The sequence below is a fragment of the Zonotrichia leucophrys genome, chromosome 28 (assembly GCF_028769735.1).
Source record: "Zonotrichia leucophrys gambelii isolate GWCS_2022_RI chromosome 28, RI_Zleu_2.0, whole genome shotgun sequence".
Classification (NCBI taxonomy): domain Eukaryota; kingdom Metazoa; phylum Chordata; class Aves; order Passeriformes; family Passerellidae; genus Zonotrichia; species Zonotrichia leucophrys.
In genome coordinates, this window is record NC_088197.1 from 4,552,260 (window position 1) to 4,570,166 (window position 17,907).

Consider the following 17,907-nt stretch of genomic DNA (forward strand, 5'->3'; position numbering starts at 1 on the left):
TCAGCAGTGCTCATCTCCCTCAGCTCCTGCTGCTCACCAGCACCTGCAGCTTTCTCCTGGTAGTTCCAGCAGGTGGAGGAGGATCCTGGCCAGAGCTCCAGCTGCATCCCCACCTGGTCACTCCTTGCTTGGTGGGAGCAGAGATCAGCAGCTGGGGCACCTGCTGTGCTCCCAGTGGGATGGGTGAGGGAAGGCAGGTGGGGAAACTGAGGCAGGGGAGGAGGAGCTTTGTGGAGTGGCCACACAACTCCCTGTCCTGTCCCACCCAGCAGTTTGCATCCCCTGTGTGTAGCACCACACGTGCCCTGCCCCTTTGCATAAATCCAGCTGGAGGATTTGTGTTCTCCTGGGCTGTATCAAGGTGCCACTCCCTGGAGCTGGGGCTCATCCTGTTTGCCATGGAGAGAGGTGGATCCTTTCCATGCATGGGATGTGCAGCCTGGAGGAATCCTGCCAGAGCAGGATGAATTCATCCCAGCTGCTGCTCCCAGGTGATAAGGAGCAGCCCATCCCTGAAAACCAGCATTTAAACAGACCAGGAGCATGGATTATGCTTCCCCTCCAGCAGGCAGGATAAGGTGGTTTTTCTCACCTTGGATGTCAGAATTAGGAGCAGATTTTTGGTAGCCTCAGCCTCCTCCTGCCTCAGTGCTGCAGGCTCCCAAAGGTCTGGATCCCAGGGCACTGCAGGCAGGAGCTTGTGTGGGTGTGCCAGATCCCCAAATCACCATCCTCAAGGGAGAACAGCCTGGCATGTGCTGCCTCCACCAGGGGAGCTGGCACAGGGGTTGGGGCTGTTGGATTTGTGTAGTAAAGGTGTACTGAATCAATTCTTCATCTTCCTCACCATTTTCTGTGTGTGGTAACTCCTGTGCCATCCTTCACTGCTGTCCTTCCTCCTCTGGGGCCTTGCAGAAAGGAGAGGGGTGGAAAGGAATCCTCCAAACATCTTCCTCACCATTTTCTGTGTGTGTTAACTCCTGTGCCATCCTTCCTTCCTCCTCTGAGCCTTGCAGAAAGGAGAGGGATGGAAAGGAATCCTCCAAACATCTTCCTCACCATTTTCTGTGTGTGGTAACTCCTGTGCCATCCTTCACTGCTGTCCTTCCTCCTCTGAGCCTTGCAGAAAGGAGAGGGGTGGAAAGGAATCCTCCAAACATCTTCCTCACCATTTTCTGTGTATGTTAACTCCTGTGCCATCCTTCCTTCCTCCTCTGAGCCTTGCAGAAAGGAGAGGGGTGGAAAGGAATCCTCCAAGTGACATTCCCCCTGCCCACAGGGGAACAGCATCCTGTGGTAACCCAGCTTTTCCGAGGCAGGTGAGGGCTTTGGTGGCTCAGCAGCAGGGGAATAGCCAGGTGCAAGCATTTCACTTCTAAAATAAACCATCCTCAGTCTTTTTTTACCCTCCTCTGCCCAACCTTGCCAGTGCCATCTCCCTGAAGAGAGCCAAGAGCTGCTGACAGTCAGAGGAAGTCTCCATCTGAAGCCTATAATTATCCTGTCTGCCTTCCCAGAAAAGGCCAGTTGGGGAGCAGGCATGCTCCTGTTCCCTGGGCCAGCCCTGCCCTCCCCAATTACTGCCTAATGGACTTTTTATGATGATAAGACTGGGTTGGGGAGAAGTTATTGACGGGGAAATGGAATATAATTCACTCCCTGTTTGTTTGTTCTGTCAGAAAACCCTCGTTTTAATTTTATTTGCGAGGCACCGAGAAACAGCCCTCGGAAAGAAAAAAAGTGCAAAACCTGTCAGTAAAACCCTGGATTTTGTGAGATCCTGAGTGTCTGCAGGAGCTCTCCAAGGGGTGTCCTCAGTCCTGTGGAGTGCATCCATAGACACTCCTCCCCAGTGCTTCTCCCTCACTTGTCCTGAAGGAAAATGTGAATTCTGGAGAATTCTGGAGCTTTCTCACTTGTCCTGAAGGAAAATGAGAATTCTGAAGCTTTCTCATTTGTCCTGAAGGAAAATGTGAATTCTGGTTGTCCTGAAGGAAAATGTGAATTCTGGAGCTTTCTCACTTGTCCTGAAGGAAAATGTGAATTCTGGAGAATTCTGGAGCTTTCTCACTTGTCCTGAAAGAAAATGTGAATTCTGGTTGTCCTGAAAGAAAATGTGAATTCTGGTTGTCCTGAAGGAAAATGTGAATTCTGGAGCTTTCTGAAGGAAAATGTGAATTCTGGAGAATTCTGGAGCTTTCTCACTTGTCCTGAAAGAAAATGGGAATTCTGGTTGTCCTGAAGGAAAATCTGAATTCTGGAGCTTTCTCACTTGTCCTAAAGGAAAATGTGAATTCTGGAGCTTTCTCACTTGTCCTGAAGGAAAATGTGGATTCTGGTTGTCCTGAAGGAAAATGTGAATCCTGGAGAATTCTGGAGTTTTCCCACTTGTCCTGAAGGAAAATGTGAATTCTGGAGCTGTGTTCCTGTAGCCTGTGTGCATCTCCCCCACGCTGCTGCTGTGGAGCACAGACCCATTCCCAAGAGCCCATCCCTGCTCCCCACTCTCCATCTGTCTCAAATCTGGCTGCTCTCTCCTGTTTTCATCTGCTCTGCGCTTTCTCCTCCATCCAACCCTCACTTCCTCGCTCTCAGCGCCTCCCTCCTCTCCAGCCTGCCCCAGTTCTCCTCACTTGGAAAGGGCCCACGAGGAGCAGCAAAGTCCAACTCCTGGCCAAGGAATCAGCCCCAGGAATCCCACTCTGGGCCATTTTCCCTGCTGGTGTCTTCTCATTCCCACTGGTTCTCCCATCCTTCCTGCTCCTCATTTTATCTCCCTGTCCACTGAGGCGACAGAGCTGCTCCTCTGGTTGTCCCCAGTTCAGGGCAGGGGTCTCCATGTACAGGTAGAGAAGAACAGCAGCTGTGTGTAAATCTGATCCCTGGAGCAGAAAAGAAACCCTGGGAGCAGCAGGAAAACTCTGGGAGCAATAGGAGACAAATCCTTGGTGAAGGAGACAAATCCTAGGAGCAGCAAAAAAACCCTGCGCCCCAATCCCACCTTCCTAGACCCCAATCCCACCTTCCTAGACAGAAATTCAAAGCACAACTATTTTGTGGAGCACCTTGGGCTCGTTCTCCAGCTGGAGAAATTGTGGAAAAGGGAGATGGAGTTCTACTAGAGCAGCAGAAAGCTCCAGCCCAGAAACCAAAGGGAAGAGAGAGGAGGGAAAGGGGGGTTTAATGCTGTGCATGGCAGTGGGAATGACATCAAATTTGCTCCAGATTGCTCTGGAAATTAGCAGGAGGTGAGAAATAACAGGGAGAGATGTCTCATTCCAGCTGACATGGCTTGGTTATTGGGAAACTCCAGAAGAATTTCAATGTTTATCTCTTTTTCCCAAGAAGCACCTCCTGGGGAAGGTGTCTGAGCTCTCTCTGGCGAGGTTTTTGTGGCTGTTTTGTGGTTGTTTTGTTTTTCTCTGTGCGTTCCAAGGCTGCAGCTGTGCTCGGTGCCACCTGGGGTGCTGAGCGTGGAGCAGTCTGTGCCCTGCCCCGAGCTGCGTGTGGTGTCTGGAGCAGGACAGACAGACAGACAGGTGTGAGAGATGAGGCTTGTCACCTCCCTGCCTCGTGTGGCAGCTGGGGGTGCAGCAAGGGCGAGCCCAAGGGCAGCTGGGCTGGCACCAGAGCCAGAATCCCAATTATGGGAACGCTCTGGAGCCCAGAACAGCTCGCTGGGTTGTGCAGCTAAAAGCAAAATAACCTCAGCCATGAGTGCCTTCGTGGTCTCATCTTTTACCTTTGCTCTCAGAGGTGGGGCTGTGTGTGTGTTTGTGCACAAAATGGTGAATTTGCTGGATGGTTTTGGGTGAGGATAGAAGGTGTCTCTGCCTCTCCTGCAGCATGGACACCCTCCCAAGTGGGTTCTCCATGGGGAACGTGGGGCTCAGACCATGGGGCTGTTTGAGGAGGTGGAACAGGAGTGATAAGCACAAGGAGGGCTGTGCTGGTGGGCAGGGCTTGCAGCTCACTGGGTTGTGCAGCTAAAAGCAAAATAACCTCAGCCATGAGTGCCTTCATGGTCTCATCTTTTACCTTTGCTCTCAGAGGTGGAGCTGTGTGTGTGTTTGTGCACAAAATGGTGAATTTGCTGGATGGTTTTGGGTGAGGATGGAAGGTGTCTCTGCCCCTCCTGCAGCATGGACACATTCCCAAGTGGGTTCTCCATGGGGAATGTGGGGCTCAGACCACTGGAGGTGGAGGAATGATGAGGTGGAGAGGAATGATGAGCACATGGGTGATTTGCTGGAGGTGGAATGGGAATGATGAGCACAAGGAGGGCTGTGCTGGTGGGCAGGGGTTGCAGCTCATCAGGCAGCAGGAAATGCCCTCCCTGCTGTGCCCCTGCTGCACCCTCAGCTCTGGGGCACTCTGGGGGCCAGGGGACAGCCTGCCCCATCCCCAGTGGGGTGATGAGGGTTGGTCACCGGCCAGGAAGGAGCTGCAGCTCTGTGTGGGTCAGCAGGGACGTGGTGTGGGCAAGGCAGGGACGTGGTGCCCATCCATAACTGCTTCTTCCTTCTTCTCCCCCTGCTGCCATCAGCTGTCAGCTCGGATCTGTGGAGCTCATTTGTTCTCCTGCCTGTCTCCCACCCCTCAGAGCACCTCTGGGCTCCCCATCCCTCTCCCTGTCTGTGTTTTGTGATGTTTCAGACAGGCATATGGTGGCTGGGCTGTCTCCCTCGCTGCTCGTCCATCACCGCCCATCCAGCGTGGCAGCCCCTCCTGAGGGGCTCTGGTGGAAAGGCTGAGCTGTCCCCTCCTTCTCCCCACTCCTACACCCCTCCAGCCTCGCTGCTGCAGAGCTCCCAGCCTGTTGTGTCATCCTCACAGGGAGATGCTGGCTGGTTTTTACATGACTGTGTTCCAGTGGCTTTTCCTGCCTTGGTGTCGCGGGGACGGGGGAAGGAGCAGAGGGGAGAGGAGGCAGCAGCAGCACCTTTGTGTTTGGTGAGGAACTGCCTGGGTGTGCCGTGGGCTGGGGGAGGAGGAGGAGACCCTCACCCTTCTCACCTGAGCCCCAAAATCCTGTGGAGCACAGGGCATGAGAACCAGGGGGATTTCTCTGTTCTCCATGTGCCAGTGGAGCTCAGGGCACAGGAATCAGGGGGATCTCTCTCTATTCAAGGGCACAGAAACCAGGAGGGATCTCTGTCTATCCAAGGGCACAGGAATCAGGGGGGATCTCTGTCCATAGGAACCAGAAGGGATCTCTCTGTTCTTGTGTGCTGGTGGAGCTGCCAGAAGTGCTCTCTCTGTCCACAGCCACGGGAATCAGGAGGGATCTCTCCATCCAAGGGCAATTTTCAAATCAACACTTTCGCTCTGATTCTCACCCATTTTCCAAGCGAGCAGTAAAATCCAGTGGGTTGGGTGCTGGGGATTTTTTATTTGGCTCCTTGTGTCTAACACTGAGTCCCTTGTGGGCAGCTGGGAGTTGCAGGAGCTCAGGAAAGGCCCCAAGCACAGAGAGCTCAGCCCCAATCACCCCACCCTGACCCCACAAAGGGATGCTGAGCCATGGCTCCAAATTCAGTGGGTTTTTTAAGCACCATCCCGTTCTGAGGACGGAAATAGAACCTTGTTTTTCTCCTCGTCTCAGCTCTCATCAGGCAGCCTGCACCCATTTAAATGTATACGTGACATTAAGGTTTATTAGGGGCTTTTATTTTAGGAAATGAACTCGCATCAATAAAGTGTTCTTAAAAGCCCTGGATGTTTTTAGCTGTACCTTCAGCATTGACTTCTGCAAACCCTTCAGATATCGAGCGGAGGTGAGGGCAGGAAGGAAGTCGGGGCCAGAGTGAGCATTTATATCTTAGCCTGGAGCAAAGTTTGGGTTTTACCTTTCTCAGATGCAAGACAGATCCCCCAGCGCCAGCTCCTCCAGTGGGACCTGCCTGATAACCTTTAGCTGTAACATTGCAAAGAAGGCTCTGACCTCTAAATATAGATTTGGATATTTATAAATGCACTGCTTTGTACACACAGCATTCGGTGGGACGTAAACAGCTCCAGCAAATTGTATTTACCTCCAGCATGGAAACAAATGCTTGATTGCATCACATGAGCTTGCTCAGTGCCTTTTATTTATATACTGCTGGCCAGGGAAGGGGAGAAGGTTTCCTTTTGTCTTTTGACCCCTAAAAGACCCTGGAGACTTCTCCTCAGCTCCCCTTTGCCCCCATGGGGGAAAGCTGTTTGCATCTTATTTTATAGCCCCCCGAGTATGAACAGATAAATACACACATCTCAGAGTCACATGCTCTGCTCTCCTCAAGAAAACAGACGGCAGCTTTATGATCTGAGTGATTTTATTTGAAGACAGCTGTTGGCCTTGTGATTTAAATATTTCAATAAATTTTAAACTAACGAGACGAGAGGAAAGCGTTCGAGGAAAACAGGTTAGAGCATGAAAGGAGGGTTTCCAGAGGGTGGGGGCAATGTGGGCTGTGCACAAACGCTGCTGGCCTTGGCTTCCTCTCGTGGGCACCTCAGAGGGCCCATGCCAGGCTCTGCCATCCCTGCAGAGCTGCTCTGAGGGCAGGGGGATGCTGATGGGACCAGAAAGGGGCTGAGGGAGAGATGCTCAGGGCTCAGGTGTTGGTTTTTTTCAGGTGTATTGAGGCATTGCTGCCCTGCTGCTGGCTCTGGGGAGGTTGCAGGAGACCCTGGCTCTCTCTAGATAAAAAAAGGACACAAATGAGCCCCAATTTTAACATCCCTCATAATCTTACTCCTACTCATTAACCTTCTAGGACTACTACCCTACATGTTCACCCCAGCCACCCAACTATCTATAAACTTGGCCCTAGCCTTCCCCATGGGAGTCTTTTCTGGGAGTCTCGTGCTGGGCATCTATTTCAAGGTCCTTCTCCCACCTTCTCCCCTTCCCTGGCTTTGTTCCTGTAAATCTCCCCTGTTCTTGGTGTTTTGGTGTGTCCAAGGGGCTGGGAAGTGCAATTCACTGTTTCTAAGTGTTGTTTTCAGCTCTACCAGCTTCTGGTGATGCTCATTAGATGCCTTTTGCAAGGGCAATTTCCCCTGTACAAAACAATTTAAAAGTCCACTTTTCAGGAGTAAAAAGAGGCTTTGCAGCATTGAAATCTCTTTGAAGGATCAGGCCCTTCATCATTTTCTGCTGGAGCTACTTCATATGTAGAGTGGAGGTAAAAGCTGCTCTGAAAAAGGCCAAGAGGTTTAATTTCAACTGGGATCATTAAGAGCAGCAACAACAACACTACTGTTAACTAAAAACCGTGTTTATTGGGGTTTGTCTTTGTGAGTGCCACTGATGGTGTTTCCTTTTTGTCCCCAAGGTCCCCCTGTGTTCATTAAGAAGCCTGTGGACCAAATTGGTGTGTCAGGAGGGGTGGCCTCCTTCGTGTGCCAAGCCACTGGAGACCCAAAGCCAAGGGTCACCTGGAACAAGAAAGGGAAGAAAGTCAACTCTCAGAGGTTTGAGGTAAGAGATGTCCTTGAAATCTGGTGTCACTGGGAAGAGAGACTGACACAAAGCAGCCCCTGCTCCTCTCTGGCCACCCCAGAACTGATAATAAAGGGAAATTTGGAAGGGGAGGAGTTTTAACAGCAGGAGGGGAGAAATGCAAGCTCTTGGCCATGTCAACAGCTGGGTTTGTTCCAAAGCAAGAGAGAACTTGGCTCAATTATGTTACTGAAGATTTTTACTTTGTTTTGTTGGGTTTTTCCCCTTCCTGGGATGTAATATAACTTCCTGCTTTCCTAAGAAACCCCAGCTAAGCTGGTGGTGCTTCAGCTCTGTAGATGTACCTTTCATACCCATCTGTGGCTCAGCATTTCAACCCTGGGACAGTCTGGAGTAAACACTGCAGTTGTTGGCAGCCAGACCCAAGCAATTGGCATTGTTTAGATAGAAATGAGAGCAGAGGAGCAAGGACTGGGAGGTCATGCTGTGGAATTTGCTGTGGGACTCAGCCCTGCCAGGCAGCTGTGTGCTCAGAGGAGCTCTGTGCTGTCAGCTGCCCCTGCAGATGGAGGAGCAAGGCAGGGGTCCATTTTTATTTTGTTTTCCTTTGGTCTGTCTCGTCCTCCTTCACCCCAGTTGTGCTCTGAACACCCCCCCAACCCCACCCCATCACCATGGCTTGTTCTTTCAGAGCTTTTGAGATGCACCCTGAGGGTTTGGTGGGTCAGTGGTCACTGGCAGGGTTTGGCTGTGGCACTGATGATGTGTGTGTGGTGTCTCTCAGAAGCAGCAGCCCAGGGCACTGATCCTGTGTGTCTCTCTCTGTCCCCAGACCATTGAGTTTGATGAGAGTGCAGGAGCTGTTCTGAGGATCCAGCCCCTGAGGACCCCCCGGGATGAGAACATTTACGAATGTGTTGCTCAGAACCCCCATGGGGAGGTCACTGTCCACGCCAAGCTCACCGTGCTCCGAGGTAAGAACCTGCACCAGCTGGCTGAGAGGGCTCTCAAAAACCCATGGCTGAGGTTCAAAATCCTCCCTTTTTGGAGGTTTGGTTGGGTTTGTTGAGTTGGGTTTGTTGGGTTTGGTTGAGTTTGTTTTGGTTGGTTTTTTTGGTGGGTGTGTTGGGTTTGTTGATGTTGTTTAGTTGAGTTTGTTGGTTGGTTGTGTTGGGTTTTTTGGGTTTTGGTTGTTGGATTGTTGGTTTTGTTGGTGTTTTTGTTTTTGGGTTTGTTGGATTTGTTTGTTGGGATTGGTTGGGTTTGTTGGATTTGGTTTGTTGGGTTTGTTGGGTTTGTTGGGTTTGGTTGGGTTTGACTGGATTTTGTTGGGTTGGGTTTGTTGCGTTTAGTTGGGTTTGTTGGATTTGGTTGGTTGGGTTTGGTTGGGTTTTTTGGTTTGTTGGTTTGTTGGATTGTGTTGTGATTGTTTGTGGATTTCCTTGGGTTTGGTTGGTTTTGTTGGATTTTGTTGTGTTTGGTTTGGTTTGTTCTGACCCATCAGATCTGTTTGCTGCTCTTTACCCCCAAGAGGAATAAAAATGCTGTGTAAGAAATAGAGCTAAACCTCCCTTCAGGGGGTTTGACTGATGATGTGCTGGGGTTCCTTCCACCCTGAGTTATCCCATGACCCTTATGATCTTCCTCCCCTCCAAAAATTCCTTCCCCAGATTCAGGAGCAGCACCAGGAGCTCCCCATTACACACACAGAAATGCAGCTCCAGGAAAACCCTCACTGAGGAACCACTTAATGGGCTGGGGTTAAGGCCATTATTATGGATCTGCATGGGCTTTCACACATTTGGTAGCAGCACAAACGTTTTTCCTTGTGCAGGATTCCTGTTGTGCCTCTCTGGGCTTCTCCCCTCTTCCCAGAGGTCCTTGGCTCTGTGCACTCTCCAAGAAAACAATTCCCTTCTCCATTTTGTTCTGGTTCTTTTTCCCACTTGTCCCCGTTACAGAGGATGTTTACGTGGATGCCTCCCTCGTGTCATCTGTTTGAAATATGCTCCCTGAACTGGATGTGGGGGAGGGAACAATATGCTGCTGCTCTGGATGCCTCTGGATGTTTGCTGTTATTGCCCTGGAGATCCCCAAAATCACTGTGGGCGAGGCTGGGTGCTAAAAGTGACCCATTTGAGGGTTTGGAGCACCCAGAGATGTTCTCTGTTCAAAGCACAGGGCAGTGCAGGTGATCCTGGTGGGAATTGGGGTGGTGGATTAGAGCCTGAGAGCTCCCAAGGGGAATTTAGCTTAGCTGTGGATGAAGCCATGGGTGTTTGAGCACCAGCAGCAGTAAAAGCCATTCTCTCTGCAGTGAACAATCCCAGGAGCTGCAGGCAGGAGCCCCACAGGGCCAAGGGGTAGCTCTGCCTATGGGGCAGTCAGAAACTCCAGTGTTCCCTCCAGGAGCAGCTCAAATCCATAAATATCCATAAATTTTGGATATTTATGTTTGAGCAGGCAACGAGCACATCCTTCATAGTTGCAGAGCAGAATTGGTGTGTGGCTCCCCAAAGTGCAGCAGGGAATTCACACCAGACACGAGGGGCACAAGGCAAAGCCCCCAGCCTCCCTTTTCAGCTGGGAATATCCCTGCCTGGGCTCGGTGCTGTCAGGATTTTGGCTGCCTGGGAGCGTGGGGGGCCGTGGTCCAGTCATGCCTGACAGATTTGTGTAGGTGCCTTAGATGTGTGTGCAGCTCCTGTGCCTGGCATGGCATTTAACCTTCTGTTGGAGGGAGGTGGTGGGATGGAGCTGTCAGGAGCTTGGAACGGTGCAGTGTGACAGGAGTGTGTCTAACTGTGGTTATCCCAGAGGGTGGGAGCCTTATTCTTCACACTTATTCCCATGGATTCCTTTGGAGCTGTGACAGCCTGGGAGAAGGGCCCCTGCAGTGATATTCAGAGTTTGTATCCCTTAAATTCAGCTGCAAGCAGTGGAAGGTTCTGCCCCTGCAGTGATATTCAGAGTTTGATCTAATCAGCTGCAAGCAGTGAAGGTTCTCCTGCAGTCATATTCGAGTTTTACCCTTAATTCAGCTGCAAGCAGTGGCAGGGGAAGGTTCTGCAGTGATATTCAGAACTTGTACCCCTTAAATTCAGCTACAAGCAGTGGCAAGGGAAGGTTCTGCCCCTGCAGTGAAATTCAGAGTTTTTACCCCTTGAATGACTCCATCCTCCATCACCCCTCAGCTCTCACACAGCAGAGTTTGCCTCCTCTTTATCTGTGTTTTCAAGTGCTGGGGGTACCTGTTCATGGAACCTGGGGGAGCAGGAATCACCTGCAGGGTGGGCAAGGCAATGCTGAACAGCATCAGGGAAGCAGATTTTGTAGCTTCTCTCTAAGCTGGAGTTACTCCATCCTCCATCACTCCTCAGCTCTCACACAGCAGAGTTTGTCTCCTCTTTATCTGCGTTTTCAAGTGCTGGGGAAGTGAAAAGCACCGAGCCAAAGGCACTGATGTGCACAATGACAAAGTGAGCATGCTGGCATCCACTCCTCTCCTGTTCCTCCCCTCTTCTGCACTCACCCACTCTCCTGTTTGTCTTTTCTCTCCCTGCTCAGCCTCCTCCTGTGTGTCTCTGCTCTGGCTTGCAGAGCTGGTGCTGAGCAGGGAGAGGGGGCTGCTCCACAGCCTGCAGATGGATGGGAGCTGTCACTGGCAGAACCTGTTACCTTGGCACGCTCTGCAGGGTGGAAACCTGAGCCCAGCTGCTGCCAACAGCTCGGGGGGCTCTGGGGCAGCTGTGCAGCCTGTGCAGTGTGATCCCACACATTCCTGGGGGGGCCTTCCTGCATTTCCAGCACTGCAGCATGTCCTCAGCCTCCTAACAGCAAATAGCACAGAAAATATTTCCTCTTTCAGAAGAGAAAACAATCCATCCTTCCCTACTGAAGGGATTGAGCATAAGCCCCTCTATGATTACTCCTGGATCAGACCCTGGTAGAAACCCACATGCCTTCACTTGAAAATCTTCACTTGAAAACAGGAAACTGCAGGAGAGGAAACCTTGGGGAGCCCCTGAGCAGCAGAGCTGGGATGGACACTGCTCAACTCACACAGTCCCTTCCCAGCTTGTCCTTCCTGCTCTGCTTCTCTGGGATCCCACTTTGGGAGGGCTCCGGGCACTGGCTGTTCTTCCACAGCTGGCTGGAGACACTGCCTGCAAACCTGACTCCTGCAGGGCTCGGAGAAAAGGAAAGAAAGTGGATTTTGGAAGCATTTTCCAGTTGGTTTTGACTCCAGCTGTTGTTATTTTTCGTTGTAGCTTAGGCAGGAAGGAAGGTTGTTGGCACAGGCACCCCAGCCCCTAGTTGGTGGAGATTCTCTAAGCTGCCCACTGCCAAAAAGGATATTTATATTTTTAATATAAAATATATAATAAAATATATTATTTATATTACACATTTATATTACATATAAATAGATGTAAATATCATATATAAATATAAATTTTAAATTAAAATATAAAAAGATAAAAAGATAAAAAGATAAAAATACATTTATATATAAATATATAAATATATAAATATATAAATATAATATATATTATCTATAATTATAATATATAAAATATATAAAAATATTAAAATTAATAATATTTATAATTAAATAGATTTATAAATTTAAAGTATCTGCATCTCTTGGGATAGATACAGACTGAGAGGTTGTGGACTCCCCATCCCATGTGGTTTGTTGTTTTTTTTGGGGTTTTTTTTTGGTAATTGTTGGCTTTAAATCACAAAATGTAAACAAGAAGCAGCTCTGGATGCTCAGCAGAGAGTCCCATGGGAAAGGGAAGCTGCCCCCTCCAAAATGTTACCTTGCCATTTGGAAAATTCCTGGCAGCCTTTCTTCAAACTTGACTTGTTTTGCTTTCCTTGTAGTGACCTGAAAATTGGGTGACATTGACAGCAGATTAATTCTGTAGCTCCTGAATAACATCAAAGTAATTTTCCCAGAGATGCCTGTGCAGGGAGGGTACCTGGGGACACGTTAGAGGAGGGAACACAGGCACTGCCTGCGCTGCTTTGGGGTGCTCACACATATCTGAGGGTGCCTTTATTGCCTGGGAGCCCACAAATTTTAATAGCATTGTTAGGCTGTTACTGCTTTCACAGTGGAACCTGCAGCTCCAAAGAAATGGAATCGACAGACAGAGCACATTGCTGAGACTCCTCCCTGCATTGAAATTGGCTTTGGCTGGGCAGTAACAGAGAGCTGAGACTCAGGGACAGACACTTGGGTGGAAATAACTTGTTGATGTAATTTCACAAGGCACACAGTGCCAGGATACCTGGGGACAGGGCAGCTCTAGTGCTCATAAACGTAATGAAAGGAGCAGGGACAGCTTCGAGAGTGCTGGGTTTTGATTTCGATCCTGATTAAAACTTGTGGCACTCGAGCTGCTCCATCCCTGCATTCCTGCTTCCTCCACCCTGAATGAGGACAGTAGAGACCAGCCAGCATCCACATCTCCAGAGGAGAGTGAAAAATCCCTCCTCCTGTTCCCTTCAGAGCATCCTCATGGCTCTGTGCACCGGCTCCATGGCACGGCTGCTCACGCTCACACCCTCCTCCTCTAAATTATTAAACAACTGTGTACACCCTGCGGGGAAAAGAGCACAGCAACACCCTCTTTATCTTCCTTAATCATCCTCATTTCCAGCACAGCTAATTAGCTACGCCCAGAGTGACAGGGGGCCAGAGCAGCCCTGTGCCCTGGCTGGGGCTGGGTGTGTGCGGCTGGGCTGGGTCCAGGCACAGGACCTGTCCCCAGGTGGGATTTATTGTAAATGGCAGCTGAAGTGCTCCTCTCTCTCTTCCCCTGCCTCTCCTCATCCCTCCTCCCCTGTTCTTTCTCACCCTCCTTTGCTCAGTGAGGCACTGAGGTGTTTCACCAGCTCAGGGGGCTGTGAGAGCTGGGTGTGAGTCAGGGATGGACAAAGGTGTGGGGCTGCTTCTCCCCATGGCATGAACAAGGTGTGGGGCTGCTCCCTTCCCATGGCAGATCCATGAACAAGGTGTGGAGTGTGGGGATGCTCCTTCCCATAGCATGACCAAGGTGTGGGGCTGCTCCTTTCCCTGGCATGACCAAGGTGTGGGGCTCCTCCTTCACCTGGCAGCCCCATGAACAAGGTGTGGGGCTGTTCTTTCACCTGGCAGCTCCATGAACAATGTATGGGCCTGCTCCTTCCCATAGCATGAACAAGGTGTGGGGCTGCTCCCTTCCCATGGCATGAACAAGGTATGGGGCTGCTTCTCCCCATGGCATGAACAAGGTGTGGGGCTGCTTCTCCCATGGAGACAAAGTATGGGCTGCTTCTCCCATGCATGAACAAGGTGTGGGACTGCTCCTTCCCATGGCATGAACAAGGTGTGGGGCTGCTTCTCCCCATGGCATGAACAAGGTGTGAGGTGTGGGGCTGTTCCTTCACCTGGCAGCTCCATGATCAAGGTGTGGGGCTGTTCCTTCCCATGGCATGAACAAGGTGTGGGGCTGTTCCATGAACAAGGTGTGGGGCTGCTCCTTCCCATGGCATGAACAAGGTGTGGGGCTGCTCCTTCCTATGGCATGAACAAGGTGTGGGGCTGCTCCCTTCCCATGGCATGAACAAGGTGTGGGGCTGCTCCTTGCCATGGCAGCTGCACCTCAGGAAAGCTCTGCCTGCAGGAGCCAGCACAGCCCCACCAGCAGCAGCAGCTGCCCAGATGTGCCCTTGAAGCATCTCCAGCTTGTGCCTGCCTCTTTTGTTCCTGCAGTTGCCTTCAGGAGGAGATTTCACAACCAGAACCGTTCCTTGTTTATTCAGGGACAGCTCTGGGGGTGCTGGGATGGGTGGGGAGGGTGGCAGGGCACGTGTGTGCACGTCCTGGGGGATTGCAATGAGGCTGTAGCTGCGTTGTTACAGGGAACCCAGCTGGTAGGGGATGGAGCAGCTCCGCTTCCCTGAGAGGAAGGAAATGTGAGCCCTTGAATGGGAGCAGCCTGTGATGTTCAGAGATGCTTCCCCTGCTCGTCTGATCCTCGAATCCGATCACGCCTCCAGTCGCAGTTGTTTTAATTAAACTCAGAGGAATTCTGCACATTGTGCTGCAAGATGAACGTTTTTGTTTAATTAGGAGCACTCGGTAACGATGGTTGTAGAGGCCTCCCCCAGCACACACACACTCACATACACACACTCATGTGCACACACACCCCACCAGGGCTGCTCCCTCTGTGCAGGAAGGGGCAGGGGCTGCAGCAGGTGGAGCAGCATCACCAGGGAGCAGGAGGAAAGCAGGAGCAAAGCAGGAGCAAAGCAGGAGGAGAGCAGGGATCAATAGTGATGTCATCTGCAGCCAATGCGGCTCTGGCTGCTCAGCCTCCCACGGCTGCAGGGGGAGAGCAGGGAGGGAGGGAGGGCCATTAAAGCCTGCCTGAGAGCTGAGCACAGGCACAGCAATCCCCAGAGCCCCTGTGCTGGCCTGACAGCGCTGCTGGGGGCTGCAGGAACGCTCGGTTTGGGGGGTCCTGCAGAGCCCCAGCACAGCCCAGGGAGCTCACAGGGCTGGGGCAGTCCCTGCTTAGAGATGTGTGTGAACAGCCCCAGTTTATGATGCAAAATTCTGCTTTAGAGGTGCTTCAGATGCACCAAAACAGCTTTGAACTGAAGGAGTGATGGTTTAGATTAGATACCAGGGAGGAATTCCTGGCTGGCAGGGTGGGCAGGCCCTGGCACAGGTGCCCAGAGCAGCACCAGGAGCCCTGGCAGTGCCCAAGGCCAGGCTGGACATTGGGTCTGGAGCAGCCTGGGACAGTGAAGGTGTCCCTGCCATGGCAGGGGTGGCACTGGGTGGGTTCTGAGGTCCCTTCCAGCCCAAACCACTCTGGGATTCCATGAAAAGCACCCACCACTGGGTTTCTCCCTTGTCCTGCTGTCTCTGGGCTGTGCCATTTGTATCTGGCTCCATTCCTCCTGATCCACCATGTGCCAGCCCTAGGAAAGAAGCTCTGGGTGTGTTTGCTGTTGGCAGGATTGTTCCCAGCAAAGGCCAGCCCCACCTCAGTGCCACTGTGAGAGCTCCCACCGCTGTCACCGGGGGGCTGGTTGTGATGGATGTTCATTTTTTAAGAATCCCGCCTCTTTTTAATTCCCTGCATTATTTCCCTTCTGTTCCCTCACCTGTTTTGGGATGGATTCCATGCCACAGACTCCCAGGGCTGTGATTCCCTGACATGGCTCGTTGGAGATGACAGAGGAACCCTCCCAAACCTCACCCTGCTGCTGGCATCCTCCTGCCAGGCTTCCCTCCCACAAACATGTTCTGGGAGAAAAAAATGCACTTTGCTGAGATGAGACAGCTCTGCCCATCCCAGAGTGAGGGGCTGGGTCAGATATTGCTGGGGAAACACTGGGGTTTTGTAGGGGTTACCACAAATTGTCAGCATTGTTGGGATTGCCCTCCTCACCCTCATTAGTGAAGGCAAGAGCAGCACTGAGAGGAGCAGGAAGCTCACTTGAGCCTCTCTGCTGGGTGCTGGTGCCACTGTTCTTGGAGGGCAGCAGCACTCAGAATTAATAAACCCAAAAATCACACCCTGGCTGACAGCACTTGGCATGCTGCTGTTGTGTGTGTGTCCCCTCTGGTCACTGCAGCTGAAGGAGGAGATTTTCCTCTCCTTTCTCTGCCAGTCCCACTGTCTTTGACAGCATTTCCACGTGGGTTCTTCCATTATTTCTTTTGTGCAGTGTGTTTTGTACTGGGGGGTTTGGAGGGAAAAATTCCTGTTACCTGTGACTGCTCAGAGGCACAAGGGGAAATGGCCTCAAGTTGCTCCAAATTGCTCAGGTTGGGTATCAGGAAACATTTATTCACTGAGAAAGGGAATAAACATAGAACACAGATATGAATAAACATAGAACAGGCTGCCTGGTGGAGTCACCATCCCTGGATGTGTTCAAAAAATGAGTTGACGTGGCACTTGAGGACATGGTGGATCTGGGAGGCCTTTTCCAACCTTAATGGCTCTCTAATTCCATTCTGCATTCCCCAAAGGGTTTTAAAAGGTTTCACTTAAATGTAGAATCCCGTGGGACACTGAAATAATCCCCCAAAATGCACAAGCTGGTGAATCTTGTGTTTTCCATCTTGGAGCACTGAGTGTTTCCAAGGCACTGCACAGGGCAGTGCTGATTTCCTTGGGCTGTTCCGCTGCACCCTGCTGAATCCCTTCCCTTTATTCTCCATCCCCAGAGGACCAGCTACCCCCTGGCTTAATGTAGAATGTACACTTAAATGTAGAATCCTGTGGGACACTGAAATAATCCCCCAAAATGTACAAGCTGGTAAATCTTATCACGACGCGCGTTTTCCATCTTGGAGCACTCAGTGTTTGAGCTTGCTGCAGTGCTGCTTTCCTTGGGCTGTTCCACTGCACCCTTCCCTTTGCTCTCCATCCCCAGAGGACCAGCTACCCCCTGGCTAATGTAGAATCCCGTGGGACACTGAAATAATCCCCCAAAATGCACAAGCTGGTGAATCTTACCGCACCGCGCATTTTCCATCTTGGAGCACTCAGTGTTTCCCAGACACTGCACGGGGCAGTGCTGCTTTCCTTGGGCTGTTCCACTGCACCCTGCTGAATCCCTTCCCTTCATTCTCCATCCCACAGAGGACCAGCTACCCCCTGGCTAATGTAGAATCCCGTGGGACACTGAAATAATCCCCCAAAATGCACAAGCTGGTGAATCTTGCGTTTTCCATCTTGGAGCACTCAGTGTTTCCAAGGCACTGCACGGGGCAGTGCTGATTTCCTTGGGCTGTTCCGCTGCACCCTGCTGAATCCCTTCCCTTTATTCTCCATCCCCAGAGGACCAGCTACCCCCTGGCTTAATGTAGAATGTACACTTAAATGTAGAATCCTGTGGGACACTGAAATAATCCCCCAAAATGTACAAGCTGGTAAATCTTACCGCGCCGCGCCTTTTCCATCTTGGAGCACTCAGTGTTTCCCAGACACTGCACGGGGCAGTGCTGCTTTCCTTGGGCTGTTCCGCTGCACCCTGCTGAATCCCTTCCCTTTATTCTCCATCCCACAGAGGACCAGCTACCCCCTGGCTTCCCCAACATCGACATGGGGCCGCAGCTGAAGGTGGTGGAGCGCACGCGGACGGCCACGATGCTGTGTGCGGCCAGCGGCAACCCCGACCCCGAGATCACCTGGTTCAAGGATTTCCTGCCCGTGGACCCCAGCGCCAGCAACGGCAGGATAAAACAGCTGAGATCAGGTAAGGGCTCACCCTGCAGGAGTGAGAGCTGATATAGACCTGAGGGGACTTGTGGTGGTGTTGGCAGGGTGTTAGGGTGAGGATCTGACTCCTCGTCAGATGTTTCAGAAGGCTTGATTTATTATTTTATGATATATGTTATATTAAAACTATATTAAAAGAATAGAAGAAAGGATTTC

At 51.2% G+C, this 17,907-nt stretch overlaps 1 protein-coding gene across 1 annotated transcript in view; it reads left to right on the forward strand.

Moving 5' to 3' along the window:
* The window catches only part of PTPRS (protein tyrosine phosphatase receptor type S), a 117,702-nt gene that overhangs the window by 31,514 nt on the left and 68,281 nt on the right, over window positions 1-17,907 (forward strand). Inside the window, exons 3-5 of the mRNA XM_064734076.1 lie at window positions 7,323-7,468; window positions 8,283-8,424; window positions 17,540-17,728. Of these exons, the coding sequence (XP_064590146.1) occupies window positions 7,323-7,468; window positions 8,283-8,424; window positions 17,540-17,728 (477 nt within the window). The remainder of the gene's footprint in view (window positions 1-7,322; window positions 7,469-8,282; window positions 8,425-17,539; window positions 17,729-17,907) is intronic.